General features: G+C 42.0%; 1 protein-coding gene across 3 annotated transcripts; it reads left to right on the top strand.

Annotated features, from left to right (window-relative positions):
* The first annotated feature begins 1,492 nt into the window (after nucleotides 1-1,492).
* On the top strand, nucleotides 1,493-20,909 carry LOC103373108 (coronin-1C-like). 3 transcript variants are annotated; one of them, XM_008302917.1, is made up of 11 exons: nucleotides 1,493-3,518; nucleotides 10,834-11,033; nucleotides 13,809-13,931; nucleotides 15,553-15,682; nucleotides 15,894-16,075; nucleotides 16,206-16,325; nucleotides 16,744-16,848; nucleotides 16,942-17,087; nucleotides 19,032-19,089; nucleotides 19,218-19,460; nucleotides 19,873-20,909. In XM_008302917.1, the coding sequence occupies exons 1-11, from the start codon at nucleotides 1,589-1,591 to the stop codon at nucleotides 19,990-19,992; spliced, it is 3,357 nt and encodes a 1,118-aa protein (XP_008301139.1). In that variant the 5' UTR covers nucleotides 1,493-1,588; the 3' UTR covers nucleotides 19,993-20,909. The 3 variants fall into 3 exon arrangements, with proteins under 3 accessions (XP_008301139.1, XP_008301138.1, XP_008301140.1); XM_008302916.1 differs by having other exon boundaries at nucleotides 19,218-19,472; XM_008302918.1 differs by lacking the exon at nucleotides 1,493-3,518 and adding an exon at nucleotides 6,779-7,076 and having other exon boundaries at nucleotides 19,218-19,472.
* The last annotated feature ends 3,548 nt before the right edge of the window (nucleotides 20,910-24,457 follow it).

The raw sequence follows: 24,457 nt of genomic DNA, 5'->3' as shown, positions 1-24,457 counted from the left end.
ATCATCTGAATGCCATTAACAGCACATCGACATCTAAAACGTGACCCCAACAATACACTGCTTTTTGTAGAATGCCAGAAGCCAAAAAAAAGCTGGAAACCAACAGTACGTTGTGTTTTAAAAGCTTGTTGTATTATCCATTATGTAAAACTGTCATCTTAAGATTGTCAAGGAAATGTAGCAGAGTGGGAACATAAAGTAAAATGTAAATATTCAAGTAAAGTAAATGTTCTTAAACACACTAATTAAATAAATACACTCAGTTACTTTAGACTCCTGGTACTGTTTGTTTGTAAGCTAAGAATACACCCCTGCACACGCCACATGCCACGAACGCCTGTTGAGCTGTTTTCCTTTGTAATAATCTCCCGTACGCCATCCATCATGTCTGCGGTCAAACTCTGCTCTCATCAAACTCCTGACAAACAATTGAGTGGAGAAGCCGAAGCATTCGTGACGCGAATCGTGTATCCTGGTTGACCTTTCTGTGGACCCCCGTCACCAAAACAATCATAAACATTCAGATAGTCTGAAGGGCGGCACATACGGCACAAACACGCCTCGTCTCCACGGCTTTAATTGACAGCGTGTGACGTCTCCGCAAAGGGACACGCTGGCCCACAGCCGGTTATTAAATCCACAAATCATACGAAACAAGGCCCTGATGCAATTCGCTAATGTGGTTTCAAAGGAAGAGAAAAATGATTCTGAGTGATTTATTGTTGGTGTAATTGTCAGAAGATAACGTTCCACATTTGCTCCGACTGTCCCGTCTGACCTTGGCACCTGCCATCTGACCTCTTATCTAACTTGTCTTGTTTCTTTTTTGGCCTCCTGACTCACTGGCAGCCGTCAGACCTGCTTTAATTATAGCCACCACGGCATTCCTTCCTGACAGAATAGGGAGAGATAGACACAGGGGCCTCGGGAGGGCAAGTGTGAACTGTATAGAAGAATGGACAAAAATAGAGATAGGTTCAAGATAGTCAGCGATAGAGAGCAATGCCTGTCGTGTGATTTCACCTCACTGGGATGGGCCTGCAAGTCATTGTCATTCTGTCATTGTGACTTGCTTATAAACCCCCCCCCCTGCTGTGTCTTGACATTTGTGTCTGTCTTTTCCTAATGCCAAGACAGAGCATCAGCCATGGGCCAGAAGCTGGAGAAGCTGGAGGAAAAAGACGAAGAGTCGCGTGAATGTTCCAGCGGCTCAGAGCAAACCGACGGCGCGCAGCAGTCGGAGGCCGCAGAGCAAGATGAGAAGCCCAAAGATCAGGACGATGGCAGCTTTGCGAGACCTCAGAGCATTGGCGGGATTAGCGGGATCAGCGTTGGCAGCCCGGCCACTGGGGAGCTTACAGTCGCTTCTGCACGTACAGACCCCCAAACTGGGCAGCCAATCAGGCCTCTGGGGCAGCAGGAGCACCCTGTGAACACCAGGAGAGAGCGGGTGGGTGGAGACAGGGAGAGTGTCACTAGAAGTGTAGAGGAGTCAAAAACTGTCCGGAGTTTGAGGGAGACAAGGCAAACTTTTAACAATAAGCAGCGCTCTAAGAATAAGGCTGTGGCCTGCAGTGGGACTACAGCTATGGAGGAGCAAGAACATCAGAAGAAATCCGAAGCTGACCGCAGTGAATTATGTCCTGTGACTCAAACCAGAGGTAGCCCTACTTGTGAGGAAGACTTTGTGGTGCTGGAAAGAGATGAAACTTGGATGTCATCTGATGGAGGAAACAGCATTGTGTTTGGCGACAGGATAAAAACAGAGAAGCCTCAATCGTCTATTAAAAGAAGAGTTTCTGAAGATGTTTCTGATGTCTACGATGACGACAACCTTCAAGAGCCGTCCAGGAATACGCCTCAAGAATCGGGTAGCGAGAAGAAGAGCAGAAGAAAGTCCGACACTGTTTCGGCCGCAACGGACAGTGTGGACGCACATGCGAGGAGTTCACCCACCGCCTGTTTTAAGAGGGAAATGGGTCAACATTTGGCTGAAGTGACAGGCAGCAGGTGTCAGCTAAAAGGAGGCAGTCGAGTCGGAGCTGCCCACAGTGAGACAACTGGCAGAGGAAAGGCAGAGAGGGAGCAAACCTTGAATGACCACAGCAAGCAGCAGCACCTGTCAACACGAGACGAATCTGAAAATCAGGATAAGGAAAGCCAGAGTTCAGGGATTCTTGCGCAACAAGTCGATCAGTCCCATCAGAGCAAGTTTGCCGGTGTTGTTTCTAAGAGGGCTAAAGAAGGAGTCACGGCCACTCTGTGTTCATCTACCAAGAAAGATGACAGCCGGGCATTCAATTCCCAACCTCCGAAGGCCGCGACCCTTCACTCTGTAATGCCACAACCGCAAGACAATCCCTCGTTTTCCTTGGAACAATGCGATTTGATCCCTTGTCCTGCTCTGCCAGGCTGTGATGGAAAACAGGTCGCGAGCTTAAAGCGGGAGAGCGAGCTTGTTTGCTTCTCTGCCATCATCACGCCTCCACCTTTAACTCATGTGTTGCCCAAGAAAGACACAACAACGGCAACGCAACCCGACACAAGCATGGTCCATTCAGCCACGGAGCCAGGCGCCACGTCTGCCCCATCCGATTCCAAAGATAGTGAGTCTATGCCGAAAGAAAAGCCCAAAGTTAAAGGTCCGCCTCCACCTGTCCCCAAGAAACCTAAAAACCCATTTATACGGCTCAAAACCGCGCAGTTAATGTCTACTGATGTGCAAAGAAGAGGCAAAGATCATCTGCGTTCAGAGGAGAAGGTCAAGAGGAGACATACTTTTCATTTTAACCAAAGCCTTCCATGCAACACTCCAAAGAATCAGGACATGTGCTTGCTGTGGGATGAAAGGGGCACTTACGCCACACCAGCTAGCATTCATCGACAGTCAGCCGACCTCAGCATGTGGGACCATCTTTCACTCGGGTACATGGATGAACGATACGGAGATATGATCGACTTTGACTACTGTGTGCGCATGGAAAAACTGTCTCCAGAGGAAGAGGCGGAAAACTTGGACATGTTACAAAGAAGAGTTTTCCAGGAGAGACGATCCAGGTGTAAATGGTCGCCTCCTCCTGTTACCAAAATGCCTCCAAATACGGAGACTCAACACACACCCGAGGTCACATCAGACAATGAAACTGAGAGACCAAAACCTGCTTGTTCAGGGAAAAGAGAAACCCACCCCGAGCTCCGATCTGAGAGAACACGCGCTCCGGTTGGCGACGACAGCCACATCAAGCATCGTAACTTTAAAGACATAACGGATCAAAGAAGCCAACGAGATGCAGGCAGTGACAGCGAGGTGGGTTCCTACAAGCCCGTGTCAGAACTTATCAGAGAAACAAACCAGATGCAGAGACATCAGGGCCGAGCCAAACCTGAAGCGGCCAAAGCTCAGGTTCGTGTGGCAGAACAGAGTCCGAGTGTGAAAGTTTCCCAGATGAAGAGCACCTTTGATGTCCCCAAGAAATCCAAAGAGAGACCAGCAGAAGTGCAAGCATCTCCCAAGAAAGGTGGGTACTTTGGGCTGTCAGTGCTTGGATGCACCAGTTCTGTCCAAATATTGTCACCATTATACACAAGAATAGAAGTGTGTGTTATGGTAGTTTATTCTTTTCCAACTGCACCCTGCCATGTGAAAACCCTTTTGGTTCAGTAAGGATTAAGTTTAAGTTAAACCAATCATCTGCTGGTGTATGAAACCTATTGGAAACTAATGTGATGAAACTAATGTTCAAGTTAGAAGTGAAAGTCAAAACTTCAAGACTAACTGATTAAGACTGATTACATCATTCTGAATCTGCAGCTGAGTGGTTGTCATGAAAATAGATACAAAAATATTCATTTTATGCTGGCCTTATCCATATTTTCATATTGATAATGATCAGCTATGTGTAATTGGAAAAGAGTCACTTGCTATGACAAAACCCACAAAAAAATTCACTGCCGATTGTTTCAGTTGCTGATTGTTTTGGTTTTATGGCCGACAAAGTCATAGCTTTAGTTTAGTATTTGTCAGGAATGTCTCACATTTATTTCCATTTTACACAATTAATGAAACAACAAGCTTTTGAAATACAACAAATACTTAATATTGAACAAGGGGTTTCCAACTTTTTGGGCTTTTGATATCTTAAAAAACAAACAGTCTGGAACACATTTCACATGTCTAATAGTTGTTAACGGCTCCTACATGGTTTAATTTCAATGTCCAAATCTCAAAAATTAAAGATTAGAGATCAACTCTAAAAGCTGAAAACACATTTGTGCATCAGAACTGTCTTTATGTCTTTCCTCTCCTATTAACTGTCTCACAACCCATCAGATTTATCTGCTGTCCCTGAACATAAAACTGCATATATAGCACTTCAAACTAGCTCCAATTATGCTTCTGTATCCGTATTATATCATATCAGTAAGAGGGACCAAACCAGTACTCTTACTTAATACTTCTACTACATTCTGCTGCTCTACTGAGGTAGGATTTTTCCAGCAGGACTTGTACTTTTATCGGAGAATTTGTACATTGATGTCGTGTCCTTTTTACTTAAGTAAAGGATCTGAATCCTTCTTACACCTCTGAACCAAGTGAAGTAATAAACAGCATCTACATTCTTGAGCCTAATTCTACTCTGCGGACTCTAATTCCCACCGAGGTGTTAATGTGATTATTAATGACTTTGTCTACCATATAATCCCTGTGGCAGCCTTGGAAACTGTCCATGGGTTCCTCTTCTTTCTGCTGATGCATATCAGGACTGGTTCCAAATCGCCTGCCCTTATAGAACCAGCAGGCTAAAAAAAAAAAAAAAAAAGGCAAATAAACGATCTGTCTGTCCTCTATAACTCCCATCAATTCATTTACAATTTAAACAACATGTTACATTAACATTCTCCTATGATTTCTGTAAATGGGGTTGTTGACAATTTTCTGAACAGTGACTTTAGTGTTTTCACCTCCTTAGAGATTTTCCCTTTTTTTTTGCTTTTTAACATTAAATCATGCGTAACATAGTTGACTTTTTAATTTATTTATATTTTTAAAAAGACTATTCCATGTCAAAGCAAAAACTAATTTCTACAAAATAATGTAAATAATTAAAATCCTAAAATGTACAATAATTGATTACAGTATTGTGCCTGTGCTGATCGGTCTCATTCAACCTCGTACATTGGCACAATTTTACCCCATTCCTCTTTGCAAAACTATTCAAGCTTTGTCAGGTTGCACAGGGATCATGAGCGAACAGACTTTTTCAAGTTCTGCCACATCAGTTGGATTGAGGTCTGGACTCTGAATTGGCTTTAAAAGCTTTCCAGGGCCTACTGCCAAGATGCATCCCCACATCATGATGCTGCCACCACCATGCTTCATGCTGTGTTTGTGATGATGGACAGTGGTTCGTGTCTGTCAAACATGGTGTCTTATTGGATGGCCAAAAAGTTAAATTTTGGTCTCATCAGACCAGAAAATCCTCCTCCAGTTGACTTCAGATTCTCTCATCTGCCTCCTGGAGAACTGTAGTCGATACCTAATGAGATTTTCTCAACAGTAACCTTGTCTTTGCCATCCTCCAATAAAGCTTTCACAGATCAACAGTTGCTGTATGCACTGTCTCCTATTTCTTAATGATGGATTTAACTGTACTCCAAGGGATACTCACTGACTTGGAAATATCCTTGTATCCATCCCCTGACTTATGCTTTTCAATAATCGTCTGACGGAGATCTTTGGAGTGGTGTTTCATGGTGTAGTTACAGCCAGGAGTATTGATTCTGACTGGACATTTCAGATACAAGTGTCTTTATTCTACAATCAGATGATCTCCATTTCACTAAATGTGTGAATTCAAAGACCAACTGACTGAACCTGTTTATTTCAGTGAGCCATTTGGAAGGGAAGCATACTTATAGCATCATTTGTTCTACATTTTAGGATTTTGATTTACTTACTTCACAGAAATCTGGTTTCACTTTGATGCAAAAAACTCTTTTTTTTGTTCATTCTTGTCCTAAAATCCAAATTACATTCACGATGATTGAATGTGAAAAAGCAGTAAAAGGTAAAAAAAAACAAAAAAAACTGACTGAATACTTTTTATAGACACTGTGTACATTTCAGATTTTCATGCAGGCTAATAGTTTTACACAGCTCGTATTTTATAGCCGCTGAATCATGATCATTGAATCTCATTTGGGTTTCTGTAGTTTTTACTAAATTGCATTAATTGGTGTTTAAAAAAAAGATCCTTTTAAATCTTTACAGATTTAGGCATCAAATTGCAATAGGTGTAACACAATAAACTCCAGTTTGTAGATGCAGGGCTGCAAATATAAGTGGCAGTGTAAATACTATAAATGCAACAAGGGAGAATGAATAATACCTGATTTTCCTAAATACTAAACACTGAGTGTCTGGATGACTCAGTCTATGGAGGGGAGGGGGGGCTTTCTTTATTGTGTTTGGGCAGGACAGGCCTGGGTGGGATGGGATGGGACAGAGGGGGAGGGGAGGGACCCTCATACAAAAGATGCTGCTTTGCTATTAAATCCACATTTTAGGCACAGCCTGAACAAAAAATGCGCTGATTCAGGACGTCTACTTCTAACAAAAAAAAAAAAAAAAAAACGCACGGCAAGGATCCAGCGGAGTAAAAGCCCAGTTTCTCCTGCGAATCCCCATTCAGAGCCTTTGGGTAATAAAATCTGACTTTTGGTTTTGCGCATGTGCCGTAGCCAGTCGTCAACGTATCCTATTGAATTTAATAACGAGATGAGAATAGGCGATTGCTAGTCTTCCGCAGGTGAGGAGCGGACAGGAGATGCTCTGTTTGTCCACCGGCATCCTGAGATACCACTAAAAAAACCACACTGCCTTCGGCCACATATTTGCAGTCAAGAGGGGGAATAAGAGCATTGCGGCTGAGCTTTTCTTCTTCTTTTTTTGTGTGTGTGGAGACGAGGGATACTAGAGCAACGTCCTGCAGGATAAGGGCGCGCCTAAACTACCACATTCATGTGTTGTGATTGATTACCCCCGTGCGTACGAAAATCTTGCAAAGATTTAGGAGGTAAGAAAGTGTCAAAGTGTTTGTTTTTTTTTAACGTGCATTTATTTATTGTATTTTCTTTTTGCGTATCGAGGTTGTGCAGCATCCATGTAAGCTCGCTTGGATGGGGTTTGAGAATGGGAGCAGCCAAAAAAAAAAAAAAAACGTTGGGTGGAAATATCTGCACTTGCGTCAGCTGGCAGCGGTCCACCGCAGCTAATAGTTAGCAGCTAGCTTAAATGATGCGTGCTAACCCGTCAGCCGTTAGGAGGCAAAACACACCGAGAGAGGATGTAACGGCGGCTCAGTTTGTGCTTAATGTCGGCGAGCAGCCCCCCTTGTGTGGCTATAACACACACGAGTCCAACTTGTGTAATTTTTTTTTTTTTTAAAGACGAACCCTCCCCTCCGGTTGCCTCCTTCTTTGCTCGCCGCGAAACGTCTCCCTGTCTGCCGCTGTTGAGACGGGACCAGCCCCGGCACAGCTGGCAGTGCGGCGGAGCATGCTCCACAGCTGCAACATTAGGATTGGTTTTAATTACAACACAGTATATGTATATGTTTTTAAAATAATGTCACCATCCACTAAGCTTGGGCTTTGTGGTGTTTTCGGGGGTATTCACATCTGGGGAGTCGCTCACCAAAACACAAATCTCCACCCCCTTGTTTCAGCAACGCTAGCAAACGTAGCTAAGTTATCTTTAACTAGCGTTTAAACATTTCCCTCAGCGACTAGGTTTGAAATGACTGGCGAGGTGGTTTAAAATCACAACTGAGCCTCTGTTACCTTTCTATATTTTTTAATTTGAAGCTAGCTAGTTGTTTTCACCGGGGGAGGAGGGGGGCACGCCGCTTTGTGGTCACATCAGCTAACGTTAGCCAGCAACCATTGTTTAACGTTAGCACAGTGCAGCTCTTTGAGCCTCCATTGAACCCGACCTGTCTGCACACTCAGCCTGCAATTCAAAAAATATACCAAGCCGCTATTTTTAATAAGCCGAGGCTGAGCTGAAGTGATAGCGGTTGCATGCTTGGTGGCACACCCATTTATTCACAATTGCCCAGACGGTGAAATAACAGACAGACAGGCCAGACTCCTGCAGGGCTGCTGATTACTGATATGAGAGATCACATCCTCGTTCACCTTGCTCTCCTGGACCTCAGTGTCTTAGCATTACTCTGCACCTGCTGTGACAAGGCCAGAGCACTGAGTGCACTGCTATGACTCAAGCCACCATCGTGATGCTCAGTGGTGTCCTGGTGGGTGATGAAACCATGTTGGGTCAGAGAGCAGCGTTTGTAATGAATGGCATCAACCAAAGCCTGCAGGGCCTGAAAGCAGCTCAGCTCTGTCAGCTGAATATGTGGAGTGAAGGTAGCTGCTATTTGAATGAAGCACTAATGTTGACGGAGGGAACATGCTGTTCTGGTCAGACTGTAGCCCTGTGCTGCCCAGGCGGCTTGCAGGAACATGATCGGTGTTTACAGCTCTGGGAATTGTCTCGGGAGCATCCAGGGCTAGTGTTGGATTTATAAGAAGCCACCTTGAAAATGTTTGTTTCTCTCATATCTCACGTGTCTGATGATAAAAATAGCTACAGATGGAAGTGATTTTTAAGGCCACATGTACAGCATGTTGTTGTGGAATACTGATGAACTCAGATTTTTTTTAAATGTCGTCTGTTTGTGCAGAGAGATGTCCTTATGAGGAAACTGTTATCAGATGTGTCTTTACATTCATATGGGCCGTATAGATTTTGGCTGTTACGTTAATTTAATGGTTACTGCACAGTTTTACACCTGAGAGTTAGTAAATGCTCGAGCCTGACTCATACTGGGTTTTAGAGAGTAAGAAATTCATACATCAGTATATTGGCTGATATTGTTTTTATGAATATATTCCCAGTGATACATTTCATGATCTAGTTAATAACTTACCATGAAGGTAAAGCCTCACTCCATGCCGCCATCTGCTCAGCTGCTCTGCTACATGTGCTGCCGATGGTGCTAAGAGTATTGTAAACAACAACGACAAAGGATCTTTTTCTGCATTATGTTCTGTAAAGAAAAAAGTTTTCACGCCACGTCACACTGCTTCCAGTCAGTCACGATCTGTACATATGCACACAGGCTAAAGTCTAACCAGCCCAAATAACTAAATACACCTGTGTGGGTGTGTAATGAGTTTGCAGGAGCTTTAGAGCTTCGGTCTTTTTTTTCTGAATTCAAATAGATTATTGTGTTTTGCTCGTCCTAAAATTCATTATGAGAACAGGAACAGTCGAGGCGTGTTGATCACTTCAAAGCCTGACATTCAGTTCCCTAAAATACTGTCACACAGGTCATATCGAAATAAATGTCTGAGCAACAAAGCTGTCAGAAGCTTTAAATTCAAGGCACTTTGTAATGTACTGCTGCTGCTGCCAGTGTAGCTCAGTTCTTTGCAAAAACAGGCTCCAGTGTTGCTAATGAAGATTTTGGAAAAATCCAAGTTTTTATATCGGATCCAAATGGCCTTGATTCAGCTTTTTCCATTGTCAAGATCCGAGTCTGAATAGCAGGTGGTATGGTGTGAGGACAGACCTGCAGCCTTTGCAACAGCTCTGTATGTTGCTTCAGACTGGCAGCTTAATTATCGCCTTGAGTCACCATATTTTCCAGATAATTATACAGCAAAGCATGTTACTAAAATGGTATTAAAGACAGAGTTTTTGGAATCACGGTAGATAGTTCTACGTCCAGGCACATTCTGGAAAATTCCCATTGTGTTTGATTTATCACATTTTGGCTACAGATCTCACCATTTGAAGATGCCAAAAGCGGAATCTGCTGTGAGAACTATTGTCCGCACTCAATGAATGCTTTCTCTCTTGACGCTGAAAGCAGAAACGAGCGCCGAAGAAGAAACAGGAAATGCATGATTAAAGATACGCTGGGCGACAATGTGATCATGTGAAGTGAATCAACAATTGAGATCATTTCCAGAATCTTGGAGCAACAGCGGGCCATCTGTGGTGCGCTCGCAGGAACTGATGCAGCAGTTTAAAAATATAACATCAGTGGTCACAGTTCTGAACCTTTGTTCCTGCGCTGCAATTAACAGACTCTAAAAGAAAGTGTGCTGTCTATGTTTAGGTCTTGAATTGATAATTGAAAAAAGAAATATGTAGAATATTTCTGTGTAGATTGTGGTAATCCTAGGAGTTCATTCAAGAGGCGTTTACAGTCCTCTGAACTGAAGATGAGATGAAACCTCTTCAAGAACTGAATATTTAAAGTATCCACCAAAAGCAACTGCCAAACTGGGCTGTTCAAGCACTGAAAGTTTGATTTCTTTGATTCTGTGCATTAATTAAGGTGGAAACTCACTAAAAATCTACCTTTGGCTGGTTGACAACCTTCACAGAACTCATGCATCTTCTCTGGGTCTCAAACAGGACCGAAAAAACACAGCTGGAGAAAAGAAAAAAGTGTCTCATGTACAGTTTCCCTCAAACATGTGCCAGCAGGCAGAGCTGAACTTCTGACTTTCATTGCATGTACAAGAAACTCAGTCGCAGTTCATCAACATAATCTCAGATGAAGCAAACTGTTCTGGCAGCATCCCAAACTTACCTCAAGGTTTTCTTGGCATGCCTTAGAGGGATGCTCATTTTCAGATTTCCATCTACTAAGATGCCACTTTTTTTTTTTTTTAACCAAAATGTCTTTAATTAGGACATCTGTCGACCAAACGCACAACCCGTCTGACTTGGTGTACTCGTGTTCCTCTCTGCAGATATGTTGCGGCGAGTTGTGCGACAGAGCAAGTTCCGTCATGTGTTCGGTCAAGCCGTGAGGAACGACCAGTGCTACGATGACATCCGCGTGTCCAGGGTCACATGGGACAGCTCCTTCTGTGCCGTCAACCCCAAGTTTGTTGCCATCATCATAGAGGCCAGCGGAGGAGGAGCCTTTCTCGTCCTTCCTCTACAAAAGGTGAGGAGTTTAGGTTCTTGTTTGCGTCAAGAAGCGCAAAAGATCTTTCGTTGCTTCAGTACAGCAGAGATTGGATTCAGACATATCCAAAGAATGTAATTTAAATACTAAGAGATGCTGAAGCTCTAAATAGCCTGTCCTTCTTTGACCTGCGATGTTATGTCACAGCCAGTTTAGCTGACAAGTCTTAGTAGTGTGATTTTAAAGCAGTGTTCTTCTCTTGTGTGTCCCCATGGGCTGTTGTTTTTAATGCATTCTGCTCTGTATGGTTGAGATGCAAGGTGTAGCTCCAGCCGTGTCGTAGTAACTATTTTCCAGCTTTAAACACAATTCACATCCGCATCCAAAAGCTACATAATCCTCCGAACTGGGTATCCAGTTTGGCAGCCAAAGCAGCAAACTACTACTGCAACCTTGAACAGATGGGAACATGGAAACATGAGAAAAGCTACACGGCATGAATACACATTAATGCCATTGTTGTATTTCATAGTTTGCTCCTCACAAGAAGCACAAGCATGACAAGATGAAACATTCCTCTGCTTGGTGCCCAGAAATTGGCAGATTTAGAGTGTTTACATTCCAGAGAAGTGTTAATTTGCCGTATAAATTCCATTATTACTGTAGCTGATGGTTTTTCAGGGCTGATACGGATCATTAGTAGTCAGGGGGTAATCAACAATACCCCATATTTGGAACCAGTATATGTTTGCAGACTAAAAGTGAAATGCATTTATCCTTCAGTGTTGATAGGCTCTAGCTGGTGGCAAATAACAATGGGATTGAGCTTCCAGACGTTGCTTGAGGCTTGTGTTTATAGATCGAGGCAACAGTATCAGCACCAAAATAGTACATGTATTCGTGAACTGGTTTAAAAATAAATAAATGAAACCAATAATCAGAAAAATGCTGAATATCAGATCTGATAATCAGTCGGGCTGATGATTCGTCAGCCTCTATTGAGTAGCTGCTAATGTTGCTCATGCCAATCTTTCCTGTTGCTAACTTCCTTTTAATTTAGCCTGTAAATTAAGCCACGCTGTAAATAATTTTTAGCAATGCTACAGACTTAGCTCAAAGGTCTCTCAAGAAAATATTCCATGGATTGCCTTCAAACCTTTACCAGACTTTCATAGTCCTCAGAGCATACAGACAGGTGACTAATTAAAGGAAAAAATCTAGATAAAGTGTCTTCGTTGGCCACAATGTGCTGTCATCAGTCCACAATCTCACATAAGTGTTCAGTCGGGTTGAGATCTGGTGAAGGTCGTAGCATGTGATCTGTGTTAAACTCATCGAACTATTCGGTGACCCCTTGTGAGCTCCCGATGTGTGGGGGCACGGTGATATCCTGGAAGAGGCTATTCCCATCAGGATAGAAACGTTTTATCCGAGGATAAAGGTGATCACTCAGAATAGCTTTGCATTGATTTACAGTGACTCTTCCCTCTAAGGGGACAAGTGGACTCAAGCGATGCCAGGAAAATGCCCCCAAACAGCATAAAAGAGGCGTCGGATCACCTCAGTGTAGGACTCAAGGCTTCAGTTTATTTCCTTTAATTTGGCACCTGTCTGTATGTCCTAATGTTTTGGTAATGCCGTGACTTTTCATCTGGCATCGTCATCAGATTAAACTTTATTTGGTACTTTGGTTTGTGACCAAGTAGCTTCCAAACAAATATAATTTTATTAAGGCTAATTAGCCAATATTAGCTCCCTTACTTGCTAAACTGAGGTGATGATGATCATGCAAAACATTAAACCTTCAAAGCATCAGGATGTTAGCATTTAGCTGGAAATTTCGTCCTACAGAGCTGCAGTATTTGCTGTTGTGAAGGCACTTTTATTCTTTCATACATTTTTGATCCTGACATCAAATATTGTGACTTTTTTATCAGAAAGAAGAATTTAGAAAATGTGTAACACCGTCCGTTGAGGATCAAAATTAGATCCTGAGGAACCCACACAGAGGCACAAGGGTTGTAACTGTACACCGCGTCATGTTATAGCGTTCAGAACATGCGGTTAATCAATTCTGTAGGTCCGCTCTTCAGTGTTGTGACCCGAGGCTCATATCTGTAGTAAAAACCATAGATAATCAATGTTTAAATCTGCCCGACAGTTAAGGCATCCGGTGTGTATCATGTTCCAGCTGCTTCATTGCACACATGATACCCACAGAGGGGATGGGTGCTCCGACATTATTTCAGGTCACTGAGTTAATTAGTTTATCTTCGCTGCATAATGTCCTGCCTCTGGAGGAGCTCTGCTGTAACTTTGGAATAGTTTAGGTGGAAATCACAGATGTACATCCATAATGGATAAGGTCACTGCAGTGAAAGTGTGTTTGACTGTGTCCGCACATAAAAACGGTTCCTATAAAATGATCTGGGGTTGTTACAGCTTTGATCTGGGTGCCGTTTGAAACCGATCGCTGCCTCTTCTCTCAGGGTCAACAACCACACATTAATTCAGTCTTTGGTAAATATCACACGACATGTTGGGTCTTCTTTTTGTTGGTGTTACAGGATTAAATGTCATGAGTTAGTGTCTGCGTGCATTTGTTTAAAAGTGTATGCGTTCATTTCTTTAACATTTAAAGTCGGATTGCCCACAGAGGCGTGAAAAAGTGTTTTATAGTCACACAGAGGACTGAATATAACTTCTACAGAACGCAAGATAGTCAAATTAACCCTGTTTGTCTGTCATTTTCATATCAGCCAACTGGACTTTATTGCTCTGCCTCACACTCTGTCACCTCTTCCTGTCTTGCAGACTGGCCGTATAGACAAGGTCTACCCGACAGTATGTGGTCACACGGGCCCCGTGTTGGACATCGACTGGTGTCCTCATAATGACCTCGTCATTGCTAGCGGCTCGGAAGACTGCACGGTCATGGTAAGCACTCGGAAAATCTCTGAAGGATCACATGCGTGTTGGGTTTTTCCTGGTTTATTTACAGAGCGACACTGTCAGTACTTAGACACACAGAGACACCTCATATCATTAATTCCCAGAAGGTTGTTTTGTTTTTTGTTTGTTTCACAACCTCGTCACCAAACATAGCCCTAGGGGGGGTTTTCAAAAAAGATATTAAACTAAAAACGTTAATTAGAAAGACATTTAGTCAAGGCTGACTGTTTCTCCTGAAACTGCATCAAAGAGGCATTAAAATAACTGATGTTTGAAGTGCTGATTGAGAAAGTGAATCAATGAATGGATTGCTAATGAAAATAATTTAAACAATTAGTTGCGAGCCAAAGTGAAAACACCTGTTCTCAGTATCACTACCACACATTCATCACTTCACATAAACGTTGCCTTCACATGTCAAAATATTCTATCTTAAAAATAGAGGCATACTATGCTATACAAATAGCATGATTTAAAGAAATCTGAAGGATTCATTGACCTAAAGTTACGTAGGAATCAGAATCCTGACAAAATTGTTGACAAATTTGAAAAGATGTGGGGAATTTGGGAAATGTAAGGTGGACATAACAACAGTACCATAAAGTATTTTTTTGACAAATTTCTCTAATTTCACAGAAATTGTGTTACACTGGGCTAAAGTGGATTTAGACTCTTCATGGGAGGTTGTCACACCTTTTTTAATAAGTTCTGAAGCAGCAAACAATTAACTCGACAAGACTAATCAGCTGTTTTTACATCTAGAGACGTTGGACGACATGAAACATGGTAAACTCTTGCTGACATCTAAACTTAATAGAGATAGTTTCCCAGTTTACCTAAATTCCTGAAGAACTCTCCATTTTTCTGTCAGTGATGACCGATATAACTGGTTTTGTTTCTTTCTTCTGTTTTTTGGTTTTTGGCCAAAAAATTCAGATTCTGATTCACTTTTTTGTCATTGCAACGAGTACAACAAAAAGTAAGGTGCAGCCTTTCAGTGCAAAACAGATATAAAAACTTTGTAAACAGCTATATACAACATAATATAAAAAATATATATTAAAAAAAACTCTATATATAAAGATGAAATTAAATAATAAGCATGAACACAGTGTATGTTGCACAGAGGTTGTGGTAGTTATATTGCACTTATTATGATGAAGAGGCATTTATGGCTCTGACAGCAGTTGGAAAGCAGCTGCTTTTCAGTCTATTTGTCCGGGTTCTGATGGCCCTGTACCGTCTGCCCAATGGCAGTAGCTCGAACAGGAAGTGGCCCAGGTGGTAGGAGGATGGTGTTGGCTCTTGTTTCTGGCTTCTTCTACTGTAACGTAGCCTTTACTGCCACCATCTAATGTAGCCTGGTTTAAAAGTTCACTTGAAATTCACTTGTATGGAAACAGAGCTGTAGTTAGGCTTGACTTGTGGATGCTGACAGAGTAATGTTGTGTGTGTTTAGTTTTGTTGAACATGAATGTCATCAGCATTAACACAAAGGCTTAATCTACTGTTTTTCTCAAATCTGTGTTCTTATTAGTGCTGTAGGAAATGGTTTTTATTGACTGCTTTTCTTTCTGTTGCTCTGAATTTTCTTTCTCTATCCTAGGTGTGGCAGATACCTGAGAATGGACTGGAAAACCCCCTGTCAGAGCCTGTGGTCGTGTTAGAGGGCCACTCCAAAAGGGTCGGCATCGTGTCTTGGCATCCCACTGCTCGCAACGTTCTCCTCAGTGCAGGTGACCTTTCGTTTAAACCGCTGATACACACTCAAACTGAAATCATGCCGTGGTAACCGATCTGCTGTTTGTCCACTGCGCTCAGCCGAACTCCAGATCTGCCCGATTGTCCCGATGGCGTCTGCTGCATTGCTTTGCGTGATGTAAAGTGCTGGAAATAACCTTGGCCAGAGAGGTGTGTGTGCATTCAGACTGTGCATGTCCATTTTAGGGTGTGACAACCAGATCATCATCTGGAATGTGGGCACGGGAGAGGCCATGATCAATCTGGAGGACATGCACCCTGATGTTATCTTTAGCGTCAGCTGGAGTCGCAACGGCAGCCTGCTCTGCACCGCCTGCAAGGACAAGAAGGTCCGCGTCATCGACCCCCGTAAAAAAAAGATCGTGGCGGTAAGTGGAAGGCGTCTGGAGCTGCTGCGCTTCACAGGTGGCACGATCGCTCCGATAGCCACAAAGCAGGACGCTAATGACGCCCACAGTCGTGGCTGATCGATCCTGACAAGTGTGTTTCTGTTTTTAGGAGAAGGACAAAGCTCACGAGGGAGCTCGACCAATGAGAGCGATCTTTTTAGCAGATGGAAACATTTTCACCACCGGATTCAGCCGCATGAGTGAGCGTCAGCTAGGACTATGGAAAGCTGTAAGTTGGTCTCGTTTAGTCCAAAACACACCGATATAAACCAAACATTTATAAACTTGTGTCTGTTAAACACTTGGGGACACTTTGTACATTCTGTCATGATATAAATCCAAATATCAGTTTGTGCTGTGCCGTCTGAATTAAAGATTTCAGGCCTGTTTTTTCCCCACAAGGACAAATTTTTGTTTTCTTTCTGTGAACCAAGACTGTGACACCTCAGCTCCAGTTGGGGGCGTTAAATTCACAGTGTTGCTTTCACACACTCTGACTTCTCTTTCTCAAATTGAATCAACAAGAGACATTTTTCATTTAATGGCAGAGTATAATTTGTTCTTCATTTTGTTCTTTAAATTATGCAGTGTTTGGTTCCTTTACACTGAGCCAGCACTTCAAATTAGGATTTATTTTGTGTTTTCAGGACAGCATGGATGAGCCGATATGTGTTCAAGAGATGGACACCAGTAATGGAGTTCTGCTGCCCTTCTACGACCCCGACACCAATATAGTCTACCTGTGTGGAAAGGTAAGCAGCCTCATATGTGAAAAATGCTGTTTTGTTTCCTTTTTCACGACATATGATCGAGGAGCTCACGTTTATCTGCGCCTGTGTCCTCAGGGTGACAGCAGCATTCGGTACTTTGAGATCACTGATGAGGCACCGTTTGTTCACTACCTCAACACCTTTTCCACCAAGGAGCCCCAGAGGGGAATGGGGTACATGCCCAAAAGAGGTCTGGATGTCAACAAATGTGAAATCGCAAGGTATTGCAGCGGTTACAAACGTTTTTTCTATTCTGTAGCTAAATTTCTGCCGAGATTTCATGTCTCTGTACGCTCAGAAGTTGCTTCAAAATAGACTCACTGCAGCTGAAACTCAAAATGATCAGATTATTATAAACCAAATACTATATTTAAATGTGTTGTTTTATCTGAGGAGCTGCTCAAAACTTATAAATGATCAGATCAGCTTCTTAGAAAACAAATATGACAACAAAACATTTTGATTTTAAAAGCTGGAACCTAGAAACGGGATTAAGCTGTCAGTGATCTCATGAACTGATTGGTTCCCCTCAAGACATCATTTTAGTTTACCAGTAATCAAGGTGTTTTTATAGTAATTTAAACGAAAAAGAAAAGTGAATGGGGAGAGAATGGGAAGGAAGGAATGCTGATTATGACACGTTTCACCTCAGTAAATTAGAAAATATATATTAGAATTTATTCATTTATATACAGTCGTCCTCAAATGTATTCATACAATTCCCAATAGTCACTCAAATAACTAGAAACTGTAAAAAGTAATAATAAATAAAAATTTGCTAATTTATAATTTAGTGAAATAACACATTGGTTTTGAATTATGCTTGAAAAGAATAATTTTAAAAAACTAAACTATCCCAGACAAATTGGAGCACTTTGCTGATGATCAACAGGTGCAGAAGTCTGACTGAGAGTTACAGAAAACACGTGATTGCAGCGATTGGCTCAAAGGGTTGTTCAACAAAATATTAGCTTACGGGTCCCATCATGCTTTTTTGCTTTTTGTTTTTTTATATTTCTGTTGAACCACAATTCAAAAGCAATGTCAAGATTTTCACTAAATTTTTATTTATTATTACTTTTGTCAATTTCAACTTATTTCAGTGACAGCTGCTGTTTTTTTTCTTCTTTAATGGGAGGGTATGGATACATCTGAGGACGACTGTAGCACCTATAACAATCAAAATGGCCTGAGGACACAAAAAAAGGCCAGAGCATGAACCCGCTACAGCAGGGCCTCTCAGACTTGTTCCTCATAGGTCAACGTCTGATTTTTCTTCGAAGTCAGAGGTTCAGAACAAGTGGGGATAAAATAATAACATTTTTTCAGACTTCAGACTACGTTATTGTCATTCATACAAATTACATCAAGGCAGGGATGAAAAACTCACAGTTAAAACACCTGAGATAAATTAAATCAGTTCTAAGTACTGTTACAGTAGTGAAGTGAGTGAAAATTAATAAGATAATACATTTTCACCTCATACCATTAAGCAACATGTGCTCAAGTTCAAGTCAGTCAAGATAGTTAACACACATTCAGGCTGGTGGAAGAAGTGACGCTTGTTGCCTGCAGTCGGTTGCATCAGCGCGACCCCTCCGACGTGTGATCACACCATAAACATCACATCTCCTGTGACTGAAGCAGCGCGAAGCCGAGGCCGACACGACTCGCTCGGACAGCCCGTCCATATTTCCTTCTGATTCGGACATATTCTTACATGTTCGCTAACTGTAGAACTCGTGTTCTGGAGAAAACAGGAAACGTTTTGTATCTGAGATTTTTAGTGACTGGTGGCAAAGTCCTGCGGTGAGCGCAGGAACCAGCAGGAACGACGCACAACACGTCTCTTCAGCAGCCACTGTTGCCATGACAACGGTGTCAACGATGAGGAAACAAGCCACATTGAAACCGCATTTAGCCGGCGACAGTATCGCTGTGAATAATCTCCAGATATTCAACGTCACATTAAGCAGAGTATTGCTCAGTAGGATTCCAAATTTTACACAGAGTGGATTTTTTTTTTTTTTTAACAAATCTGATTTAACAAATTCTGTCTTGCTATTATATTTATGTAGTTCAGTCATGGACAAGTATTAAATGCCACTTTGTATGACTCTCCATGCTGTTGCCTCTGATAATAATCACGTTCATCGTTTCTGTAGGTTTTACAAATTACATGAGAGGAAATGTGAACCGATCATCATGACAGTCCCACGTAAGGTGAGTCCGCTTACATCACGTAGTCAACATCCTGTTCTGTGTCCTTTTCCTGCATCTGCGCCTCAGCGTTTTCACCCCCGTCTGCTTTCCCTCGTGACATTTACCGCCTGTCCTCTGCACCCGCCCAGTCGGATCTGTTCCAGGACGACCTGTACCCCGACACAGCCGGCCCCGACCCCGCCCTGGAGGCGGAGGAGTGGTTCGCCGGCAAGAACGGAGGCCCCATCCTGATCTCGCTCAAAGACGGCTACGTCTCCACGAAGAACCGGGACCTGAAAGTGGTCAAGACGAACGTGCTGGAGAGCAAGCCGGCCACGAAAGCAGAAAACATCTCGGTTGTCCAGAAGCACGCGTCTCCGCAGCCGTCAGTAGTGAGTGTTAGAGTGAGAAACGATTATTTATTACTACCATTATTATTATTACTGTTGTCACTGTTGCTTTTGTAAGACTGTTTTCAGAGTTCACTTTTTAACTTTGGGCCTTTTTTTTTGCTGACATGTGGACTCTGTGATTCACAGTAATTATTATGGTTGGAACAATTCACCAGAGTTATGGATCAGCACATACTTTGGTATTTAGGTCACAAAGTGGAGCAGCAAGGGAAAATGTTCACTGCTACTGGGCCGTATAGCCTTTCAAATCCCCAACTTTGCTGTGATGAGCAACAACATAAACAGTTGCTCTCGCTAAATCTTTTTGACACAGTTCAACAACTCTTTAGCAACCAAATGACCGATTGGGAAGACGTTTTTAAAGACTAACTTTCTCTTCGTTTTTGAGCAGAAAATTGAGGACAAACTGGAAGAGGTACTCCGAGAGTTCAAGTCACTCAGGGACCGTGTCATCCTTCAAGACCGTCGGATCGCCAGACTGGAAGAGCAGGTTGCCAAGGTTGCCATGTAAGACACGGTCCCCCTTCCCAGGACCATCCGCTGTTTAGGAGAGAATCGACTGGACGGGGTTCAGCCACGGCCAAATTCTCAAGATTCGGCTTCACTAAGCTCGGCGTCGTCCCCCCGCGACGAGTCCAAGCCTACATTCCAAGATGAACTTTATTTTTTCCTCATCAGGCCTCCTGTTTCACACTTCGCCCTGAAACACACACACACACACACACACACACAGAGAAAAAGGAAAAAACTCTCGCAGCTCATGTACACAGTTAAAGAAAGACATTTTTTTTGTTGAAGGAAAAGTCTTAACTTTTAAATTGTTTTCGAATCGTGGTCAAACATTCTTATGTGAAGTTTGTACTTACTACTCAAACAACTGTATGTAGCATCAGTATTTCCATCGTTTCTTCTTTTTTGTTTTCTTCTTTTTTGTTGCCAAATATGAATCGTGTGCGGTTTCATGCACTGCTTTTACATTTATTTTTTTGTCCTGTTGTACATTCCAGTCACAACCTGGTAGAACAATATAGTCAAGCTGGATTTTTTTTTTTTTTTTTAAACAATAGCTGTTGAAGTTTTTTTTTTTTTTCCCCTCCCACCAGTTTGCTCATTGATATCCATCAGATTTATGAATGTGGAAGAATTCCTTCTAAAACATTTTGTTCCTGTTCTTCTGGGGCTTCAAATTTAACATTGGGTTTTAAAGGGGGAGGGGAGGGGAGGGAGGGGAGGGGGTTGCATCTCTCTGGTGTAAATGTTGTGCAAATGTAGTGGTGCCTCTCGTCACTGTTAAGGGTCAAACCGAAGTTGCCCTCTCCAGTGCATATTGGTGTTGGGAAGGGACCACTCACCCAGCTTGTGTTTCACTGAACCCCTGACAAACAGTTCTGTGCACATAAATAAAGATTTTACACATGAAAACCTCCACTTCTTTTTCCCCCCCTTCCGTTTCCTTCTTATCTGTTCGGTGTACAGTCGACACCTCTTCCTCCGCCTCAGCAGGAGCTTTGCTCGGTTTCACTTCTGTCGTCTGATGTGGCTTTGAAATGTCATGGTGAAGGAAAGTGGAACTTTACAGACTGGTTGAAAAGATTTTTTTTTAAAGAGGAGTCTCTGCTGGAGGTGTTGTGAATATTCGAGCAGCTTATATCAGTCAGCATGTGGTGCCAAGAGAGAGATTTGAGTGCTATCGGTTGTGGAATGTCACTGAGTACACTTACTTAGTCGAGTAAATGCACAGTGGCTGTTCAGTATTTTCCTTTTATACGACTTCATACTGATCTCAGTAGTTAAAACATTTTAACCTCGAAGATTTGAGGTTGTTCGGTTTTCGAGATCCATCCACAAGACTCATCCAGATGTGCCACACTCATAGAACAACTTGATGGAAAATGTTGCGGTTTATGTCAAAAATGATGTTTTCAAATCACTGCTACCCACCTCTGATACAACACAGGACTGATTTTGACACATTTCAGGTGTTCTATCTGTCTTTGCTCTGTTTAGGAGCGGTTACGAATGCAAGTGATGCATCTCACTTAACCCCTTATCATTACAGGTCATTGTAATGCAACCGCCTGTAAAATGACATCTCAATGACATTCATTAAAATGAATGCTGTTATTGACCCTTATGGAGTGTATATAAAGTTTGATCTTTGTTGTAAAGATAACACTCTCTAGTTTTAGCCAGAGCAATCAGAATCATTCTAGGTGCTACCAGTAAAAAGTTGTTCTATTTCAATCATCACAGAAAAAAATATTTTTTTGATCCTTGCCTAAGTTTTTTCTTGAAAATAAAGGAGCATAAAGCAGCGTAAGGTGGTGGGATCTGAAACACACTGTGTGTCAATAGAAAAAACTTGTATTGCACTCGTATTTTAACAAGCAGTTTAGATGGGAAGCACTGGGCAGCTCAGTCATACTCTTTAAATACAATCATATCTTGTCTGTCAAGCAGCTCATCCGCCTTTCTGGAGGTAATATTTTTTTTATTTTATGTAGTTTTTTGTGAGCAGCTATGAAACCTTAACAATAAATCCGCTCCCTGCTGAGTCGAGCTTCCCAAATACAGACTAGTTGCTTGTTCTCTTAGTTTTCTCAGATATTAAAGTGAACCTCTGGGTTTTCAATCTGATAAGACAAAATTTTCACTATGTCAACTGCTGGTGTTATCTGGACCAACAGAAACATTAGCTGCAGCCCTGGTGGTCTGTTTGAAGCGAGTGCAGTTTCCTCCGTTACATGTGACAACATAGATGAACACTTTACATACAATATATATGATCACAATAAAATGTTACGCTGTCTGACGGCACATAAAACAGCTGAAGTTATATCTCTGCACTGAGCAGCTGCAACACTAAAATTCTGCTCCTGTGTTAATCCATCACATATCATAACCTGGGCTCCTCTTGGCAGCACAATGACTACTTTAACCTTTGAATTTTTACTGTGCGGTAGTAATAGTTCTTCCTCCTGCTGCTTTATCACTTGGATGGGGGTATTAAAGCAGAAGGTAGGAGCTGGTTGGGCTAAAGATTATTATTGATTAGTCTACCAACTGTTTTCTCAATAAATTGCTTTGTCTATAAAAGTTAGGAACTTTGACGGAGCTTAAAGCTGTTTAAAAAGATTTAACATGTTATCATCAGCAGTGGAACTAATTTGTTTAAGTAAAAGCACTAAAAAATGTATTACAAAATAAAAGTCCTGCACAGAAAAACTTAAGTTTTAGCAGGATCCCTGACTGATATATTATCATATCTGACATTATTAGATTATTAATACTGAAGGATGAGTGTGTCAGCAGCATGTTAATGTGGCTCCAGTTTTATATCTGAAAAGAAAAATCCCACTTTGGTTAAATGTGATGCCGACTACACACTCTTTAGAATCAGTTTCTTGTTCTAACAGCTGATTTCACTGCAATAGCACAACTCTGCAGCGTGTAGAATAGAGTTTAAGCAGAGCTGTAGGTGAGCTGGTGTGCTCGAGCTGAAGAAAATGGACAAACTTTGACACACAGATGTGAGTTTTTAGAATCAGCGACCAAAGAGGAACTTTAAAGATCTGCTTCATTTACGCAACCAAGCAACCGACAAACATATTTACATAAATCAGATTACATACATCTGGCGTTGACTGGAACCTTTGTTGACTGAACAAATTCTGCGTATCCCGCTTGACTACATTAACTCCAGGAACCTTTCTAGGATGCCAACTACACAAAAAGGTTGCAGAACACTTGTGTAAGTTTTCGCAATGTGTTGTATTTTTTATTTTTTTTTAAAGTTATTTTTTTGGCCTTTGTTTGATAGGTCGGTGAGAGAGAGAGACAGGAAAGTGGGGGAGAAGAGTAGGTGGAGGACGTGTGGGAAAGGGTCATGAGCGGGATTCGAACCCATGACCTCCACATCGGGACTGTAGCCCTGTATATGGCGCCCCCAATGTGTTGTATTTTAAAGCTTGTCTTGTTATTAATTGTGTTAAATCATCTTAAAAGTAGCTAAAGCTGTTGGATAAATGTGGTGGAGGAGGAAGTGCAGTCTATTTTACCCCAAAATGTAGTAGAGGAGAAGTGTAAAGCAGCATAAGATGGACCTGAAAACTGCACTTAAGTACAGTGGAGTCGATGGCGACACCTGATAGATTATTTTGAAAAAAGTGCTTTTAATTTATTTAGCAGCTCTGATATATTTCATTCGCCTAACACACTACACTGTGTGCACAATTATTAGGCAAGTGATTATTTTGACCATATCATCATTTTATCCATAATTTTCAACTCCAAGCTGTATAAACTTGAATGCTTATTGGATTTTATGCATATCAGGTGATGTGTATTTGTGTAACGAGGGAAGGTGTGGCCTAAGGAGATCAACACCCTATATCAAGGTGTGCACAATTATTAGGCAGATTCTTCTCCTCAGGAAAAATGGGCCAAAAAAGAGACTTAACTGACTCTGAAAAGTCAAAAATTGTAAAAAGTCTTTCAGAGGGATGCAGCGCTCTTGAAATATTGAAGATATTGGGGCGTGATCACAGAACCATCAAACGTTTTGTTGCAAATAGTCAACAGGGTCGCAAGAAACGTGTCGAGAAGAAAAGACGCAAATTAACCGCCAAAGATTTGAGAAGAATCAAGCATGAAGCAACCAGGAACCCATTGTCCTCCAGTGCTGCCATATTCCACAACTGCAACCTACCTGGAATGTCAAGGAGTATGAGGTGTTCAGTTCTCAGAGACATGGCCAAGGTAAGAAAGGCTGAAACCCGACCACCTCTGAACAAGACACATAAGTTGAAACGTCAAGAATGGGCCAAGAAATATCTGAAGACAGATTTTTCAAAGGTTTTGTGGACTGATGAGATGAGAGTGACTCATGACGGACCAGATGGATGGGCCCGTGGTTGGATCAGTAACGGACACAGAGCTCCACTTCGACTCAGACGGCAGCAAGGTGGAGGTGGGGT

This window comes from Stegastes partitus, unplaced genomic scaffold (assembly GCF_000690725.1).
Source record: "Stegastes partitus isolate 25-593 unplaced genomic scaffold, Stegastes_partitus-1.0.2 Scaffold1907, whole genome shotgun sequence".
Classification (NCBI taxonomy): Eukaryota; Metazoa; Chordata; class Actinopteri; family Pomacentridae; genus Stegastes; species Stegastes partitus.
This window is presented reverse-complemented; position numbering and strand designations above follow the sequence as displayed.